Source organism: Globicephala melas, chromosome X (genome assembly GCF_963455315.2).
Source record: "Globicephala melas chromosome X, mGloMel1.2, whole genome shotgun sequence".
Lineage (NCBI taxonomy): Eukaryota > Metazoa > Chordata > Mammalia > Artiodactyla > Delphinidae > Globicephala > Globicephala melas.
In genome coordinates, this window is record NC_083335.1 from 35449106 (window position 1) to 35469937 (window position 20832).

A 20832-nucleotide genomic window follows, 5' to 3' on the forward strand; every position below is an offset into this window, starting at 1 on the left:
TTAAGTTTTTGATGCCTCGGTTTTTCTATGTGTCACTTCATGACTTTGCCTGGAAGTTGACCAATTAAAAGGAGGCAGATTTTTTAGCTCCTAGAGGAAAGTAGCAGTGTTGTTTTTCTATGTTTTTCCTTCCTTAGGTGAAAGCCTTATGTGTTGCTACAATTTCCAAAATTTCCAAGGCACCTTATCATGTTGTAACATGATCTTCGAGGAGATAATTGGGGAAGCTAGTCTCATGCAAAGGCAGCTGCCTGGGAACATTTCCCCCTCAGGTGGGGTGGAGTTGTTGGGGGGAACTGAGGAAGGATAGAGAGTTGAAAAAAACTCCACAAAGGTACAGATCAGGGCTCTCTGCTCCATGCTGCATCCCAGCACCTGTCACAGTGCCTGGCACATTGTAAGCACTCAATATCTATTTGTAAAATAGATGAAAGAATGAGTGTTTGCATCCAGGTGACATTTTCTTCCTTATCACTTACTTGGTAGTGATTTTTGGAGAAGTTGTGTTCTAGCAGATGTTTTGTGTGGCCTGGAGGGAGACCTGTGTCCTCTGAGGAATAGCTGTGTCTGTTTTCAGATCAGTTGCTGAATCCCTCAAAAAGGGCTGCACGGTTGAACCTGAGGGCTTTGACTTGGTCACCTTGTACTTCAGTGACATTGTGGGCTTCACTACCATCTCAGCCATGAGTGAGCCCATCGAGGTGGTGGATCTTCTCAATGACCTGTACACGCTCTTTGATGCCATCATTGGCAGTCATGATGTATACAAGGTACGTTACTTAGCAGAGCAGTATATTCCAGAGAGAAATTTTGATATGAGGCTCACCTATGTGTACTCCAAAATGGAAGGAAGGATGCAATCGTATTGAATGCTGTTATTTAGGAATTAAAATGTAAATAGTACACTACTTCCATTGGTCTCCCATTGGAAATGAAGGCCAAATAGAATGCATAGAATTTCACACTTTCCAAAACAACAATCTCAACCCGGCAAGAGATTGCCAGTCAGATTTCTTTTGAGCTATTTTCTAGAACTGGGACTAAGGAGAGGTTGGGGCCAAAAAGCATTATTGCACTTCAGTTTCTAAGTACCCACAGTGCAGACACGGAAGGGGATACAGAAAGTACTGGTGTCTGGCCCATAGTTGATGACTATGACAGAGTTCATCCTGGTAAAGTTTGTGTACATCTAATACGTGCTGTTAAAACTTGGTTTCCTCCTTTAGGTACCGTTTTTATACAGGAGGGGACTCTGGCATTATACATGTCAAGGAGCTATTGGACCTGAGGCTCTCTGGGATTGCTGTAGGGTAACCTAAAGCCCACCTAGTGGTCTGAGGTCTTGGGAAGTGATTAATTGTGAGGTTGCAACCTACTGCTTCCACTTCCCCCCACCCCTCCAGCCTGTCAATTTCCACTCTTCCTTTCAAAGGTTGCAGAAGATGAGTACAGAACAGATGACTGCATTCACTCATTTCAGTGCCATGCTTCTTTACCCTTGATTGTACGTGCTGTCCTGTCTCTAGGCAGAAAATGACTAAAAATCTCATAGCTACATAGGAACGTTTCCACGTCTGCAACATGGTTACTTGTTTTATTGATGGAGAAAGATGCCCCAGGCATCCCACACTTTAGACAGCTCCTCTGTCCCAGGAACCCAGGTAGAGCTGGAGAATGAGTAGCTCCATTCATTGGATCCTTCACAGTAGTCTGAAATGTTCCAACTCTCAAATCACACACAGGGCAGTGTGTTTATCTCAGATTAGACAGGGCCCTTTCAGGTCAAGTAGAGAGCCTCGGGGCTAGGCCAAGCTGCCTAAATAGGGCTCAGAAATAGACATCATACCTGTCAATCAGCAGGAGCTGCAAACTAATCAAGAAGCACACATGGAAACCACGGTGGAGGAAAAATCCATGGAATCAGACTACCTGTCTTGTCTTGTTGAACTCAAGTAGCCTGAAGAGAAAAACAAATCACTGGAAGCTAATTCAGTTGAAACTAAAATCAAAGATGACTCAGTGTGGGCAGTAACACAGCCACTGGTTTAATCAATCCAGCTGATACTGTTCAGACAATTGTCGGGGGTCTTGGGAATGAGATTGTTAGGTATTTTGATACTTCACGGCTGCAGTAAGAAGCTAGTGGGCTGTTTTCAGGACAGAGTCGGGCTATATAAATCCAAAAATGGAATCTAAGTTTTCAGTCATTTTTAATCAAAACAACACAGTGCAAAGGAAATAAACATTGAACCAGCAGCGAGTTACCAAAACCGTTTGTGTTTTCATTTTCCTTACCTGTAAAATTGGAGTCACCTCCCCTGGCACTTGATAATCTGAAATGGAAGGAAGAAGGCTGCTGCAGAATTATGAAGTTAGTGATTTGTTTTCAGTTTCAGTTCTCCTACTACCACTCCGTCTCAACCAGACCCCTTTCTATACCTCCTCTTCCCTTTCTGTGTCCTTATGGTGGTTTATACAACCCACAGTTCACCACAGCAGTCTCACACCAAGGCCAAACAGTGCCCGTGCTCCCTGCCTTTCTAACTGTCTCATCCATATTCCTGGGGGCTCCTGGATGACTGACTCATTAAAGCTGAAGTGTCAACCACCAGTCAGTGATAATGGCCAGCCAGTGAGTTTCTCCCTCCCATATAGTATTTGCATTGTACTGTTGCCTTCCTCCGTGCAGGCAGGCACGCTTATCTGAGAGCAGGGATCCTTTTCTCAAATTGCACCAGGTATAGGAGGCCCTGAATGGAAGCATCCTGAGGTACAAAGTACCATAGGTGCAAAGGATCGCTGTTATTGGCTACATGGGAAGTCATGATGAGGGGCCTATTGCCAATTACAAAATTTTCTCTGGAGCTGAGTCATAGGCACAATCCTATGACTTGTTTCAAGACACGTCAGTTTGACGATGATGATGTGGTGATAATGATGGCGGTGGTGCTAATGGCTTGCGCTTATTATCCACCAGACAGGTTTTAAGTGCTTTGATATCATTTAGTACTTAGAAAATTCTAGGAGGTAGGTGCTGTCATTTTCCCTGTTTTACAGGTAAGGATACTGAAGCACAGAGAGGTTAAATTACGTGACTAAAGCCACACAGTTTGTAAATGGTGCATCTGGAATTCTGAACGAGGCTGTATGACTTCAGAATTTCATGCTCTTAACTATGGCAATCTGTGAGTTCAGTTCTTTAGGAGAACATAGATTTTAACTGGATCCAAACTTGTACTAGCAGAGTCTGACAGGCACATTTCATAGAAGTCCCTTCAGCTTACTTATCTTTCGGATTTACCTGAAAAGTTTCACCTTACTAATCACCTAAAAGAGTGAGTACACTTCTGTGGGGAAGACGAGCACAGATTCATTTGCCTTTATTTACAGGGGTCCAGCTCTAACTGCCCCTGCAAAGCAACTGAGGGCTACTATTGCTGCTCCTTTGAGAGGTGGCAGTAGGACAGGAGGAGGGAGCTGGTGGGAAAAGACTGAGTTCTCACACCCAAGGAGACTGCAAAACTAACTCCATCATATTAGCGAGGCAAAGCAGAAGGAACAGAATCGTTCACCTCCTTCCTTTCCTTTTCCCTATACTTTCCTTAAGGCTGTTCTAGCTTACTGACCCGAAATCATCTAGAGAAATGCTTGCTGGGAAAGCACCTTCTCCTAGGATGAATTATTTGGAGTCTGATAATTCTCTAGGGTCAGACAGGAGCCTGAGAAGTAACTACAGAATCTACAGGTATGGGACCTAGACATCAGTATTTTTTTAAGTGAAGCTCCTTAAGTGATTCTAATGTACAGGCAGGACTGTGAAGCAGTGACAGCCTCTCTCTGGCTTCCTCACTTTACAAGAAGAACACTTGGCCTCCATCATACCCTTTAAGCTCTGTGAAAACACACACACACACACACACACACACACACACACACGTTATTTACTTGCTAATTCTATCTCCCCTGATCTCCAGGTAGAGACCATTGGAGATGCTTACATGGTGGCCTCAGGCCTCCCAAAGAGGAATGGCATGAGGCATGCAGCCGAGATTGCAAACATGTCCCTAGATATCCTCAGCTCCGTGGGTACCTTCAAGATGCGGCACATGCCAGAGGTGCCAGTCCGGATTCGAATAGGCCTGCACTCAGGTAACAACCAGCAGCTAAAGCAAGAGAAGACATTCCCATGTACCTCAAGGGAAGGCTAGAAACGGGAGGAAGAGGGTAGCTCTCCCCTGATTATTGGCAGCTGGATTATCCAGGTGTCTAGTGCTACATCATTCCTTTATGTCTCCCCAAGTTTACTCTCTTCCCAGCACCTGCCCTACCCCAGTGGGCAGCAACCCTTGTTCTAGGTACCATACCCTTCCAGTCTACCTTTCCTGTTAGAGCCAACAGTTCCATGTTTGACTATGATACAAGACCAACCTGCACATGTGGTATTTAGGATAATTGCTTTAATTCGTTAAAATCTCAACTCCTGGAGTATTTTTCTCCCACACGCCTCTTCACTTGCTTGAACATCTTCAGGACTCCCCTTCATCGTACCCTTTCCACCTATCTTCACATTCATAGGTATCTTCACAGGTCTCTCACCTACTAGCCTCTTGCTCCCCTCCTCTTTATCTTTGCTTTGTTCTTCTAGGTTCCTTTTCTTCTCCCATCATTTTCATCCCTTTCCTACCAAATTTTGTAGAAGAATGATTGACATTTATCATGCCATTTCGTCACTATCCATTGCCTCTTTAACCCCTTTGCAATCTGGCTTTAGCCCTACCACTTTTCCTGGTCCTAGTCTGCCCTATCTCTGCAGCATTTGATATTCTTGACGATTCTCCTTCAATTGGCTTTTATGACCTCCTCCTCAGTCTCTGAATTCTTCTTCTCCATTTCATTTACTGGCTCTCTTAGCAATCCCTGCTCTCTAACTGCTCCCACATTTTCTGCAAAGCTCTGAGCTGTGATCTCCTTGCTCTCTGTATGTCCTGACCTCGAATTCATTTCTCAACCCACTCCAATCTGGCTTTCATTTCTACCATTGTCTGATAATCTCTTCTGTCTTTATCTGTCCCTTAAATATTGATATGCCTCAGGGTTCTGTCTTTCATCCACTGTTTCTCTCCCCTTATATGCTCTTCTGGGTCATCTCATCCATGTCTATAGTTTAGCTACCACTCGTGTGCTGATGACTTCCAACTCTACAACTTCAGCACCGGTCTTCTCCCTTAAGCGTCAGCCCTGTATAGCAGACTTGCTACTGACATTTCCACTTGAATGTTCCACACAGACTTCAGACTCAACAGATCCAAAACAGAATGATTTTCTTCCCACATAAACAGCCTCCTCTTCCTGTACTTATTTTCTATTTCAGTTGGTGTCACCACCATTCACTTAGTTATTCCAGTTAGTCTTGAGAGTCATCCTCCTCGACTCCTCCCTCACCCTGACCTTCACCATTCAACCAATTACTAAGTCTTAAACGTTTTACCTTTTCAGTATTTCTTGATTCTGTCTTTCTCTTCTTGACTCTCACTGCTTAAGTCTAGGCCACCAGCATCTCTTGCCTGGATCACTGCAATAGCATCTTCTTGCTTCCACTCTTGCTTCTTTCTATCCATCCTTCTCATGGTCATCACCACATCTGTGTTTGCTTGCCTGTCCTTCCATTAGACTGTAAGCTCCTTGATGGCAGGAACCAGATCTTACTCATTTTTGTATCCTGAATGCTTAGCACACAGCAGGTGTTCAGTATTTTTCTTTTAAAGAAAAGCCTTCATCTCCCATTTGTGCTTCAGTTTCACATCAACAACCCCCCTCAGCACATCTCTTCTTGGACGATTCACCATTACTTCAAATTCTGCATATCTAAAGCTTCAAGTCATCTTTTCCCACAAACCAGTGTAAGCTCATAAGCCCATGCCAATTTCCTCACGGTTGTCAATCAGACAGTCAACACTTCTCCTTTGATAATGTCTCTCTTTTATCACTCCTTTTTGCCCTCCGTCCATCATCACCTCCTTTCCAGTACTTACAACCTTGTGCTTGAATTACTGCTATTACACTTAACGGTTTTCCCTGGTTTTACTTTCTCCCCTTTCGATGCATTCTATACACTGACCTGAGAAAGAAAAAGAAAAAGGATTTTCATCATGTAATTCCCTGCTCAAACTTCTCTAACGATTCAAGGTCTGCCATCTTGTACAACCCAATAGCCAACCTTGTCTCTAGTTTTTTCCTTAGGCACATGAACTAAGCAGACTGCTTTCTCTAAGAGCTTCCCAAAATTCCATGCTCAGTCCCAACCACAAACCTTACCTTACCTTACCTTCTTCACTGGGCCATTTTTGACTGAACCAGGTCTTAATAAGCAACCCCTCCCCCATTTTCTAAACTATTAGAGCACTTCTGCCTGTGCCATTTATCTTGCCTCAGCCATACATTGTCTTGGGTTATTGCTTAATTGCTTCCAGTTTGGTAGTCTCTTTTCTTCAATTAGATTATAAACGCCTGGAGAACTGAGACCACGTGCTACATTTTTTATTCCCCTTGGTGCCTAGCTCAGGGCTTAATGAATGCTTCTTAATGGGTGAGAAATGAATTAAAATGAGAAACATAACTTTTATTCTTCAAAATTAATGTTCAGAAAGAACTTTTTGAAGCAAAAACACTTAATTATTTTCTCTAATTCAGGAAACAGCAAAAAGATAATCCTGAACACTTTTCACATAGAAACAGAACAGAGACCAGAAAGGGGAAGGTGGAGAAATTTCTAGATCATCTTGAACTAGGTTTTCAGTAGGGTTGCTGAGAGTTTTTCAAGTAATGTTCACCCTCTGGACACTTAACATGATCGTACTAAAATGCAAGAACAAAACCCATTCTAAGGGCAAATAGAAAATATTCTCAGATTATCTTTATATACCACTCTTCCATGCCTCTAACCCAAACGATTGAATGTCAACTCTACTTCTTTTCAGATTTTCCAACTGTCTTAGCAATAATTCTCTTTATAGACACAATTTGTGAGACAGCCCTATGAGATCCCTCCTTCCAACCCTAAGGCACGAGAAAGAGTCACATTTTTTCCCTCGCAACAAACATGTTTGGATCCTGAATCCCTGCCCAGGCTTTTCTGATTGGGTTTAATGCTTATTTGTCCCTGTTGACAGATATAAGCATCTTGGGTGTAACTGTTACTTGGAACAAAGGTATAAATCAGAAGGGTAATCATTTCTTCATCATTATAAATTTGCTTTCTGGTAGGGCAAAGAGTTCATTACTCACTGTAAGACTTCCTTCAGATGCCCAGAGCTATTTAGTGGCAACTTTATTCTTTTATGCAGCTGCATTCCTTCCCTTGGCAGTGTTCCTCTATTAGCATTGGATGCATACCTGTTGACTATACTCCCAATTGCCTGCTACTCTATAGGGCCGGTTGCTGCTGGAGTGGTGGGCCTCACCATGCCCAGATACTGCTTATTTGGAGACACTGTGAACACAGCTTCTCGGATGGAATCGACAGGGTTACGTGAGTACTTCTAGAGGGATGGATGGGATGGTAACCTCCTGCTACTGACAAAGTGATTCTTCGTCAAGAGAGGAGAAAGAGGGACTTCCCTGGTGGTCCAGTGATTAAGACTCCGCGCTCCCAATGCAGGGGGCCCGGGTTCGATCCCTGGTCAGGGAACTAGATCCCACGTGCCGCAACTAAAGATCCCACGTGCCGCAACTAAAGATCCCACGTGCCGCCACTAAAAACTGCCCAAGCCACAACTAAGACCCGGCACAGCCAAGTTAAAAAAAAAAAGAAAAAAATATTTTCTTAAAAAAGAGAGGGGAAAGAGAGCAGAGAGATGTTTTACTGTTTCAAAGAAAAATCAAAGATAACTTGAGAAGTTGAAGATTTAACACACATTATTTTGGTCTCTAATGACAAACCAGCAGGGGGTGATGTTGGATTGAACATGATGTTGTTCTAGACGTGAAGCTGTAGCTAGGTGACGCTGAAACAGCCAGACAATTTGATCAAAACAACTCAAAAAAAATCCTTTGGGTAAAGGAACAAATTGGCCAACCCGGTAGGTTTGGGAGCGTCATATTGAAAAAGGAAATAGGTAAGGGACTGACATTTTTCAGTTTTTCAGCTAGTTTGTGGAGACACACCCAGAGCCAGCTGTCTCTCAGCCAGCTTCTGTTTGCTGCTCTAGTCCTCTTTTTGAACTCGTTACGATCGCAGGAGTTCTGGCTTCATCCAATAGTGCCCTCAAATTTAGCTAGCAATAATCCCTCAATCTAAGGAGCTTGGAATTCTGAAATAATTAATTTCAACTTGCCTGTATATAAAACTCTTAGCTTCTTTCTATCAAAACAGGCATGGTATCAAAGATACCATTTCTCCCTACTTCTCTGAGAAGAAAACTGTACAAACCATTAAGTCACTTGTGCGCCGCTGGCAACTCTTCCTTGGTTATTTCCTGCTACTATTAAGGCAATGTCAGAATCAAAATGTGCTTTACCTATGTTATGGTTGAGCAAAGCGATTTGTTCAAGCTAGTATAAAAAAAGCATCAAGAACCACAATAGATTCTATATATAGTTTTCATGGATTTTACATTAAAAAAAAACCACTTAAGCCCTTAGCAGCCCTGGCTGTGGCAGCTACTAAGCAAGACAAGCTCTTCTCAAACTTCAGCAATATACGTAAACAAGTCCCTGATGATGGTGGCCTGTATCACAGTGGGTGGTGCCCTGTGTGACCCCCCCCTCCTCATCACTCATGTGTGGAAACAGCCTTGCACAACAGGTCCAGTCTTAGTCAATCTAGCCTGTGCAGCCATGATTAAGGAGGCAGCATGGAACTTAGAAGCTGTTGTCAGAATACATTTTCTGACATCTGGGAAAGTCTTTGAACTCCACAGATATGGCAGAGGCCGTGGAAGGAGTCATCCAGGAACTGCCGCACGCATATAACTTTGCTCTGGAAGTGCAACCCAAGATGAAGTGAAATTGATCATGGAAACGCAATGCAGATTTGGCACAGTGCTCTGGACTGATGTAAGCTTGGAGAACGCTGAAGTCGTGTTCTGGTCTGCACCAGGGAAACTCACTCCACACATTTCACGTTGGAAATACAGAGTTGAGAGCAGAAAGTGAATTTTCAGATTCCGGCAGCACCTCGTCCAGGTATCAGCTAGCAAGGAGAAAATGGAGTGAACCATGCACAGCAGTGTGTATTAAGCACTGACTATGCAAGGAAGGCATTGTGAGGGATACAAAGAAGCATACGTATGTGGTCTCTGCACTACAGGAACTGGTTAGAGTGCTTTTCTGGAAGCTAATGACTGACTGAAATAGGACATTAAGCGCCACTCCTGAGTGAAGATCTGTAAAGAGGTAGACTAACTTCATGTTGGATATGAGACTAGGACGTGTCATAGGTCTATTTTTTTAAAAAATCAATCTCATCAATACCTCCTTTATGCTCAGTTGAATCTACTGATTCTGGAGTGGAAGCGACTAGTAACCCAGCCCTGGAGTGACCTTCCTTGCCACACAACTGGATGGTGGTTGGCATGAGCCATCTCTCTGTATTGAGCTGTGTGTTCCCCATCAGTAGGATTATTCTACTGAAATGTTCCCTCACAACAAGATGCTAGTGGAATGTCACACATAGGGCTGGCTCGGGACACACTAGCTGAATTTTAAGGATGGGACAACCTTTTCGGAGCAGAGGTTTTGGGTGACCATGAGGTAGTGCGGAAGATACAAACAGTACTGAGCTGTCAAGAGAAGGAAAGTCATTGTAGAACACAGCATAAATTTCTTGCAGTTCTTTTCAGCCATGACTTGCTACTCTGATTGTACTCAGATTCTAAAAGAATTACTTTCTCAAATGTGTGTGAGACTGCCTTGGACTTTTATTGAACAAAACTTGAACAAGGTCTTACTTCACAGGATGACAGTTTTCAGGACAGTTAAGGATCCTACCTCAGTTAAATGTTCTTCACCAAAGAATTACACTTAATTTCTAAAAAGAAGTTTTAGTCATAGTTCCTCATATAAAGCTCTCATCCTAAGTTGGGATTATTAGTTGGAAAATAATCCATTCATGTGTGTACACAGCTAGAGCCACCCACCCAAAGGACAGCTATAGATGTAGTCACCACAGAATGTTGGCAGAGGTCTTGGTACATTTCTCACTGATGTTTTAAGTTCAGCAATACTGAAAGACAGTTGGATGGATGTATATGGAAGAGACACCCTTTTGCCTCTTAAGTAGGATGGGCAGACCTTGGGGGTTCAGATCCAGCAGCAGCCTGTGAGAGTAGCTGCTGAAGCTTAACTTCCCTCAGAGGAGGTCACGCTTCAGCTAAGAGCAAAGTAGTGGTTGCTTTTTTCTTCATCTCAAACCTCAAGTTGAATGAACACCTTTCTATTGCATGGTCTTTCATCTGAGATAGAGTCTAGGAGGCTGATAGGTGCTACAGCTAATGTTTTATTTGGTGTTTTGCCTGGTGAGAAAGGCCATCCATCTCCGTCCCCTCCTCCTGTGAAACTCTAACTAAAGCTCTCTCTCTCTCTCTCAGGGACTTTGCTTAGGGTCTAGTTCATTTAGAAGTGGGGGCATTTATTACATTAATATTTTTCTCACTGATTTTACCTGAAAAGATCCAAAGTCATGCCTCTCTTGCTTTTACAGCTTATCGCATTCACGTCAGTCACAGCACGGTGACAATTCTTCGAACCCTGAGTGAAGGCTATGAAGTGGAGCTTCGAGGAAGGACAGAGCTCAAGGTATAATGTCCTTTTGTTTTTTGAGTCAAACCACTTGGACACACCTGCTCCTGGAGAGGTCATGGTCTGCTGAAAGAGTTTACCTGGGTGTCTGACTATAATTTGGGCAGAATTTCCAGCTCCATTTCTGGTTCCCAAAAGATTGTTCCTTTTTGCCTCACCTTTCATTCCTTTAAAATATGGCTACAGTGAGAAGGATCGTTAAAATCCCTCTGCATTTTTCTGACTAGGAGTTGCATTTTTCTCTCTTAAAAAATTGCCCAGAATTTGGCATTTCAGTGAGCGGCACTATTATTTACATTTTCTAACTTCCATTTCATTTAGTATGTGGCAGTGCTACAGTATTGGGGAGTTTGGGTTTTCTATCCATCTGCTTGGTGGCTCTCCTTTCTGATTTTTCATCCACAACATTGACCCCCTGTTTACAGAGAGGCTTTATGTCTTTCCCCAAGGACCAGTCAGTTCTGATGAAAGACAAACATTTTATAGTGCCTTTTCTCTGTTAGGACTATCACTTGATCTGGGATTCAGGATTATAGTAATATTCCTTTTTCTTTTTTCACCATTTCCACTGGATTCTTTTCATCTTCCTCTGGGTACCCCAGGGCCCCTGGTCGTCCCAACTGTAAGAGACTCTAGAGATTTGATAATTTAACTCCATTTTCAGATGAAGAGCCAAGGCCCAAAAAGGTGAAGTAATTTGATCAGGGTCTTATAGTCAGTTGATAGCAGAGTCGAGCCATAACCCAGGAAGCCTGACTTCCCATTCAGTAGTCTTTCTATGATACCACTGTCCATGAAAATTATTTCCTCAGTGACTATTCTTAGGCAAAGCAAAATCCGGGCACTGAGTGATGCACAATTTGTTTCTGTCATTTGCATGCCTACCCCAAATAGTGGCAATTTACATATAAAAGGATTTCAGAAGTCAAAGATTGGAAGGCCTGGTTCTAGTTGATCAATTAATTCCCTTAATGGCTAGTCCTAGATTGTCCCTTCCAATAGATCCTTAATATCTTCTAGCAGGGGGGATGGGTCACTTATTAGGGGACAGAGGTTTCTTTCCCACCTCTGCAGAGAATGCAAAGATAGGATGTGGGGGACGATATTACTTAGGCAATGAATCAAATCACCCAAGGCGTTTGTGATCCCTCTGTATATTTGGACATTTCTCAGCAGAAGAGGACAAAGGTGGCTTGGCTTCCTGAAGCACTTGCCTGCCTGTATTACTAGACACAGATTCCCTCATTTAAGAGAGAATTTAAGAGCTGAGGAGGTGCCACTTTTGAAACTGAAAAGGAAAAATATACCCCCACCCCCATGGTTTTTATTGCCCCCCCAAATACCAGTCAGGAGCAATCACATCTTTGGGTGGTTCACATACAAAAGCAGGACTACTTCAGAAGGGCCCTTTGCAACTTCACAGTTTCCCCTGCCCCAGGGAATTTGGGGGAAGAGGCTGGGAGAGGCTTCCCCTAAGGCCATGTCAGGCCTTGGTTATTGGGGTGGCAGGGACCTCCTGAGGAAGAGAGATCGAGAGGGAGATACTGAGAGAGAAGAAGAGAGGGTGCCCCAGGGGAAAGGAAGGGCCAATGAAAAGAAGGATAAGGACAGGAAGTAAGACCCACAGAAAGGAAGGGAGAGGAGGGGAGATCTTTTCTGTCTCTGTACCTCTGCCTCCCCACCAGAGGCAGGTATTGGCTATTACCTAGTAGGGACTTGGGGACAGAAGATTCCTTGTCCCTTGAGGGCATGCAATATATCCCCAATAAGACGACATCACCAGCACACTTTAGAAATTCTGATTTAACATTTCCACCACCACCCGCCCCCCCGCCCCCATCCACACCGTGTTGCTGGAAAGCAAGAATCGCTCTAGTGCCTGGGTCAGAAGGACTACATTTGATGGCCAGCCAGGTGTGATTTCAAAGCTGATGGCCGAAAACATCCTCTCCTTCCAGCTGGCTGATGCTTAAAATTCCTCCATCAGAGCCTCTTCTCTTCAGCTCAAGGCTTGGATCCAGTAACAACAACACTCTTCCCCCCTCTACCCCCCATCCCATTTCCTTCACTGGAGTGATGACGCTTTAAGTTGTTTCTTTTAGTGGGATCAAAGATGTGGATTGGATTGGCTGAGAGAGGAGAACACAGAGAAGTTGAGTAATTGGGTGGGAGCGGGGTACAAAGAAAGAGACCAAAATGAGGAAGCTTAGAGGAGGACACATTTAGAGACAAGAAGCTCATACTCTCTGGGAATCTGTTCCCCTGCCCACTCCAACCTCCCCTTGTACTGTACTGGCACAGAATCATCAGTGCTTAACGGGCCATTTCTGCTTTTTTCAATATTTTTCTCCTAATGGCCTGGCGATAAGTCATCTTATTACCTCTTCTCTTACATGAATGAGTCCTGTTTCAGTTACTGTTTTCCTAACAAGTTTGAAGCTCCTTGCTGAGACTTTGTATATATCTAGGCTTATCACATATATTTGCCAGGGCCTCTTAGGTAGCTTTACATTCTGAAAAGATTTCCCCAAATGGTTGTTCTTAGCTGGTTTCTGTTGTCCTTGCCAGAGGTGGACATTTACACACCAGCAACTGAGCTAAGAAGTAATGAGGTTGTATTGACAGAGTCATGAAGGTCAGAAGGTCTGGTCCATAATTCTTGTCCCATCAGTGACTCAATGTGTGACATTGGACAAGTAACTTCATCTTCTCTGTGCTTCCATTTCTCAACATGGAGGCCTCTTCTGACCTGTGATTATCAGGCAGATCATTAATCACAAGCTTTAAAATTCCCTGCAGTTGCTTTTTGGCCTCTAGACCTGCCCCTTGACTCCAGTGTGTTGGAAAAGCTATATGGTGTAGAGGGAAGAACACTTAAAATTTGGAGTCTAAGATGTTAACTAGACTTCTTGTTGTGATCATTTCACAATATATACAAATATCGAATCATTATGTTGTACACATGAAACTAATATAATGTTGTATGTCAATTATACCTCAATAAAATATAGCAAAGTCATGGTAAAAAATAAATAAAGAAAATTTGTAGTCTAGTAGGGTTGGGTTCAAGTCCCAGCTATGCCTGCTTATTGACAAGTCATTTTATCACCATAAACCTCAGGGACCCCATTTGCAGAATGAGGTTAATAATAAACCTAGTTTCCACAGTTTTTGTGAGGATTAAATAAGACAGGAGTGCCAAAGTATCTTAAAAGTGTCAGGCCAAAGTAAGGTGCTATTATTTGGGAGGTCTCTGGGACTGCCTAGGGATTGATACTGAGTCAGAGAGTTTGCCTTAGGCTTCAGTTGTTACATACTTGTTCCCCCCCCCCACCTCCCTTCAGCAGACTTTTGAAAGTAGGGTGGGTAAACAGAGAGCTAGGATTCTAAGAATTCTCCTGGATGGGCTCCAAAACCTCAGAGAGCCCCTGGAGCTCCCCAGCATACTCTTTGATTTGGAAGCTTGCCTGAGTCCATAACACTTCCATCCTATTTTGCAACCATTGGTTTTGGCATGCCAGTATGTCCCAGGACTCACCCAAATATCTAGACAATCCTGGCATCTGCAGATCTCCCTTGGGGATTGACATACTGTCCTCATAGCCCCTAGAGCTCAAGAAAAACAGTCAACTATGGTTGGGGGTTGGGGTCAAGTTTTGAGAGTATGTTTTACCAAAATGAGGTCCAACGACACCTTGAGTATTCCAGGCACTCAAGGAATGAGAGTGCCAGTTAATGGAACAGTCTGTTTACTGAGCACCTGTTCTGTACGAGACACTGTACTAGGTTCTGTGAGGAAAATAAAGAGCTGAGGAAGCAGAAGAGTTGTGCTTCTGTTTAGGGCCCAAGACATGGCCTGATAATTGGGGGGGGGGTTTGTTTTTTTTTTGTTTTTTGTGGTACGCGGGCCTCTCACTGTTGTGGCCTCTCCCGTTGCGGAGCACAGGCTCCGGACGCGCAGGCTCAGCAGCCATGGCTCACGGGCCCAGCCGCTCCGCGGCATGTGGGATCCTCCCAGACCGGGGCACGAACCCACGTCCCCTGCATCGGCAGGCGGACTCTCAACCACTGCGCCACCAGGGAAGCCCGTGATAATTGTTTTTATTTAATTACACTGTGAGCTCCTTAGGGACAGAGCCATCTCTGTATTCCCAGCCCTGACACAACGAGGGTGGAATAAATGTAAGAATGAGTGATGGGAGCATATTTTCAAGTTGCTCACTTCTTCTGAAAACAGAGTGGCCCCAAACAGTCCAATTACTTGAGGTTTAGGTTTAGGGTGGGTTGGCTGCCTGTTCGTGGAGGTTGGGCTGTTGTGGTATTCTCTTCCTACTTGCCTCATGGAGGGCTCGTTCAGAGCCTTGAACCAAATATTTGCGAACGCTTTGAGATTCTCCAGTTAAATGTGCTAATTTTTATTATGGTTGTTGTCGTGATTGTTAAGGGATGGATATATGTGATGTAACATAGAGAATAATGGATTTGATATTTAAAGGGGGGCAAACCTAATTGGAATTTCTAAGTTAAACTATTTAGAACTGTTCCAAATGAGATCTGCCGAGAGTGAGACCATATTTCAGATTGAGTTGGAAACACATCCCATTACTTTTCTTAGTCTTAGTAAACACATTTTTTCCTTACGGATTGGGGGAAATGACAGGACAGAGAAAAGAGAATTGAAAGGAGGAGAGAGAACCATGTTGTTGAGGAGGGTTGATCGGAAAGAGGGGAGGACAGCGCCGAGGCAGAAAATTTGGCTCTTCTGAGGTCATCACTCAGGCTCTGGGGCAATGAACTTGAGTTTACATTCCCTTCCTCTTCTCAGACCTGTGGTTCTTGACAGTCAACTAATGGGGCTGTAGGTGGAGGCCTCCCTGGGGTCTCTCTCTGTAAGACTCCCTTGGCAGGAAGAAAAGAACATTGCAGAAATGCAGACTTCTCAAAGCAGCCAGGATACCCTGGGCTTAAGATCAAAGTTGCATGGCGTGCTTTCCACTTCTATTCCCTTTTTGGGTTTTGTGAGAGCCATTGGATGGTGGAGTGTTGGGGAGGGAGGTGGACTCTGAATGTATGTACTCTAGATACAAAAGACAATGGGTTGCCTAATTCCAAAAGACCGTGGCAAAAATGACAAACGGAATCTTTGATTGAATGTACAGATGTTTGGTTGCTATGAAGCGGAACGTCCACGTATTCCCAAAGATGGAGCTGCGTGTCAGCGGGTAGACAAAACATCTGGATCACAGCTTGAAATGCTGTTCGCTTTTCATCTGGCCTCTGTGGCAGCTTATGGAGCTTGTCTGAGCCTTAGGTATATATGGCAAAGAAGCCGTGTAGGAAGGAAGACTCCAGCGAGTGGTGATAAGGGGAAAGCAGAGGCAGTTTCTGAGCCAAACAGAATGTTTGCACCCTATTGAACAGAAGGACTTCTTTAGGAAAATTGGTTATAGCACGTTTAAGATTTTCCGTATTTTCTATAATAAGGGCAAAGGCACAGAAGAGACCTTCTGGCTGGTTGGAAAAAAAGGCTTCACGAAGCCCCTTCCCGTGCCTCCACCAGTGGGCAAAGATGGGTAAGTGGAGATCACACTTAGTTAGCATCGTCCCATGCCCCTCTCTGCCACACTCTCTTCATTAACTATTTTTGTGTCTCTCCTGCCCCGCAGGCAAGTGGGCCATGGCCTGCAACCAGTGGAGATCGCAGCCTTCCAAAGAAGAAAAGCAGAAAAGCAGCTGGTGAGAAACAAGCCGTAAGGTAATGGCCAGCAGGAAAACAGAGCCCAGGAACTGGCCAGATATTCAAAGCTGGGGCTCCCTTTGGCATGGATGCCAGTCTCAGCCTACATTCTGTTGGCAGAGTGTGATGGAGTTGGTGAATTTCCAAGCTCCACTGAGTTGTGCAAAAACCTTGTGGGGAGGCCTATTGCAGAGCAAGCTGCATCTGAGGGAGGTCAGCTGCCCCGGCCTTAGAGAGAGCTTCACCTCCTCACTGATAACGTATTTGAATGTTAATGAGGCTGGCCTTGTTATCCAGTTATCAGGCAGGTGCACCCATCTGTCTCATCGTGAGCACTTGGGCCTCACGGTGGGCCACCTCTGGTCTTCAGAGACTCACCTCTATTTAAGCCACACAGCAATATTGCCACGACCCCCTTTTCCCAGGATTTATTGGCAAGATCATCTTCGAGGGGATGCTTATGTCATTTCCTCTGCAGGCCCTGCCCCATTGCTTCTGCCTGGCAACTCCCTGACTGCCTGGCTTGAATTCAGGACAATTTCCCTCATCCCTCCTCCCCTACTAGAAGCAGCAACAACAGCCTAATTATCAAGAATTCTCCCCATGTATTTATTTCTGAGGAATCCATTGCTTTATTGGGCTCCTGTCAGTATCTTTTCTCTTCTTTATCTTGCTTTCTTATTCTCTCTTTCATGGAGACACTGACCCTCAGACCCATTGCTCTCTCCACATATCCGTGGAAATCACACGATTCTAAAGTAAACATTAGGGCATCTCCACACACTCCTGCTCCCTTGTCTTTTTAACATGTTCCAGAATAATCACAATTCCAACAGCAGCTACCAAAGGCATCCACATTCTTCCTACATTTCCACTAGCCTTTGTTGACTTTGTCAGCTCTCGATGACTGCTTTTCTCCTAAGAAAACCCAATGCATCCTCATTTCTGTGACTATCACAGGTACCCTCTATGTGTCGTAACATTTATGCTTCAGAAAGCTTCTGTACTGAACATGTGGCTGCCCTGCGGCCCCCTGCCACCTGGGACCCGGCTCTGTTCTTTCCTCCTAACCAATACAAGCAGATGATCAACTGGGACACACATTCATCCAATCTCCAAGACATTCTTTCCTGTGGGGAAGGAAACACCCAAGACACACAGCACACAGTCAGTCTCGGTCTCTGCCTCTGTCTCTGTCTCTCTCTCACAGCAGGAAAGGGTTTGGAAGCTCTTGAAGGGCTTTCCCTCTGGCAGGGTGGCACAGGCATTGGAGGTACCGCACAAGAACCTATCCATTCCTAAGAATGTGTTGGAGTTTGCAGCAGAAAACACTGCAGCTGACTCGCCGTCATTGGTTGTGTGCTTGGTAGCGCTTTCCCAGCACTGGAGATGGATGTAGCTGAGGCCATTTACACTCACTCATCTGAATCCCCTTGATAGAGGGCAAGATTCCCTGGGCTGTGCATCTGTGGAACGGATTGAAGCCAATTGGCCCCAAAGTGGATTTGACCTCTGATCCTGGCCTCATTAGCACTTGTGCTCTAACCAGCGTGTTAATTGACCACAATGGCGTTGGCAGGCTGTACAAATCACAAAAGTCCTCAAAAAAGAGCCCCCTTAACAAATTTCAGAAGGCTTGACCTAAATCCAAGAGCTCCCAGACATCTCACTTACCTTTCATTAAATGTCCTATGTTGATGCCACCGACTAACACCACCTATTCCAGAATGTTTCCAACTTTCTATGAAGTTTCAGGCTGACTCTTAGTGAGATAGACTCAACTTATAAAATACCCACAAGATCTAGGAATGCCTCACACGCACTGCCACTACCATGGAAGCCATTGAGGAGACACTTGAAACCTTGAGAGAGCATTGTGGTGTCAGACAGGGAGGAAGGAAAGATACTGTGAAAGGGGGTATAGCTTTGGCGAAGTGACTGCAGGGCTTGCCTTTCAGGCTGCACCCTGCTGCCTACCTAGTAGCTTCTTCCTCCTGTCCTCCAATATCTACCACTTCCTAAAACTTCCTAGAGGTTGTTACTTTCCCTTAAATTTCACCAACTGGGGTTCATAAGCCTCCTCTTCCAACCATAGATATACATTTTGGAGGGTAAGGGGCGATTCATCACTAATATCATAATGAAGGTGAACTGAGCTAGATGCTCAGGAGGACTGGGAAGTTTCATTTTCATCAGGACTAGGAGAAATGAAGAAGTTGGCAGGTTTGTTTGTTGTTTGTTTTTTTTTTTTTGCGGTACGCAGGCCTCTCCCTGCCGTGGCCTCTCCCGCTGCGGAGCACAGGCTCCGGACACACAGGCTCAGTGGCCATGGCTCACGGGCGCAGCCGCTCCGCGGCATGCGGGATCTTCCCGGACCGGGGCACGAACCCGTGTCCCCTGCATCGGCAGGCGGACTCTCAACCACTGCGCCACCAGGGAAGCCCGAAGTTGGCAGTTTTGAAGAATGAAGGATTATAGTGGAAGGCTTGGGACAAGACATGAGCAATGGATCCCTAGGAGATGTGTGAAGGGTGAAACAAGTATGAGGGTGGAAAAGTCAGTTTAGATTCCTCTACTTTAAAACTTTTGCTTTGGGTTTTCCTTGGACCCAAAGAATGGGAAGAAAGAATGCTTTTCCTTCTGCTCTCAGGACCTAGGACCTCAGCCAGAGGGCTAATATAACTCTGCTTCATGTGGGTTAAATCAGCCTTTGTGTACTGGCCTAGAAACCTGACCACCACATATGTAACACAGTTTCTATGCAGCAAGGCATTCCAAACTCCAAGTCATTGACTTATAAATGTTTAGGACACATCTCATTAGGAAGTTGAGAATTACCTATGTATTAATGTGCCTCCTCTTTTTTTTTTGTTGTTAAATCTGTAAAAACCTTGTAAATAGCAACATTATGCAATTGTAATTATGGAATCCTGACAAACGTAATAATGTTTATTTGTTCGACAACCCAGGAAAGTTTAGCAATTTGCAAACTGCTGGTGGAGCAGCATGATGTTGCAGAGCTTGGAATCATTCATATTGAAATCCTGTGAAAGGCCTAGGATGGAGAAGGTATACTTAGTGTTTTCTCTTTCTCCCACCCAGGAGCAAATGGCTCCAAGATTGGCATCTTCTCTTGGTGAGGCAATGGAAAAGCTCACTCCAGTTCAACAAATTGTTCTGCCTGGGCAAGAAATTAGTGAATGACTATACCTCTGAGGATGATGACCAATGTCTAGGGTTATTCAAGCCTAATTCCACTGTAAGGGCCCCTGGGAAGTAACTTTAATAAGCTTCGCTCACTACACAGCTATCACCCAAAGGCCATTTGAATGTATACTACAATGGATGTGAACCCTAAGGAAGGGCAGAGAACCACCTCCAAGTTTAGTCATTCTAAAAGAGCAGACCCTACTTGGACTAAGATAAGAAGCTCTCTGTTTTCACAGAAAAAAAGTAGGAGGCACTTTGTTTTCTTTTTCATTTCGTTTGAATCTCTAGAAAGTATTTAATGAGCACAATTTACAACTCAGATACTGTGAGATTAGTGCCAGGAAAAAACATCTTCTAGCAAACATACATCTGAATCCCAGTGCACTGTGACCTCAGTTGGCTGGAATGCATAGGGAAGAGGAGGAGGGAGAAGAGTCTGGTTAACTGTGTTGTTTGGATAACTGAGGGCTAAGAAGAAGTTCCTTTGTTTTCTGATTGCTTATTACTCAAAATCTTTCCCAAACTGTCATGATCCCTTTTCTTGTCTAAGTAAGGAGAATCTAGGCAACACAATTGAATTGTCCTTGCTAGGTGAGTATCTCACTGGGCCTCAGGGTCACATTCTGAACATGACGGAAGAGATGTAAGAGATATTGTTAGGGTAAAAGATATAGCGGTCGTAGATTGACTTGAGCAATTCCCTTAGAGTTTGGTACTTTCCCTCCCTTCCCCTGTCCACCCTGCCTTTCAAGCCCCTACCCCTGCTCTTAAACTAAATCCCTTTGAACATTTGCTTTTACTTTATTCTTTTAGTTTTCCTACTTTCAAGGGGTTATTGGCAGTGGATTGCCACAGTCACATGGACCGAAGCAATAAGGCTTAAGTCACAGGCATGTTTAAAATAGTTAAGCAAGCTTTTCCTCTCTTTTATTATAAAAAATAATCTCTTTATTAAAACAGCTGAACCCAAACATATCAGCCAGTAAAGCAGTTAATTCTTTTAGAACAAGCCTTTTTAAAGAAAGAAATGCCTAAGGTATAATTTGATACCTTTCTCACTAATATTTAATTTTTCCATTATCAGCTCA

At 44.2% G+C, this 20832-nt stretch overlaps 1 protein-coding gene across 1 annotated transcript in view; it reads left to right on the forward strand.

Moving 5' to 3' along the window:
* The window catches only part of GUCY2F (guanylate cyclase 2F, retinal), an 80241-nt gene extending 63690 nt beyond the window's left edge, over positions 1-16551 (forward strand). The window contains exons 14-19 of the mRNA XM_060292006.1: positions 578-770; positions 3975-4149; positions 7430-7528; positions 10700-10794; positions 16282-16370; positions 16464-16551. Of these exons, the coding sequence (XP_060147989.1) occupies positions 578-770; positions 3975-4149; positions 7430-7528; positions 10700-10794; positions 16282-16370; positions 16464-16551 (739 nt within the window). The remainder of the gene's footprint in view (positions 1-577; positions 771-3974; positions 4150-7429; positions 7529-10699; positions 10795-16281; positions 16371-16463) is intronic.
* Positions 16552-20832: the final 4281 nt, after the last annotated feature.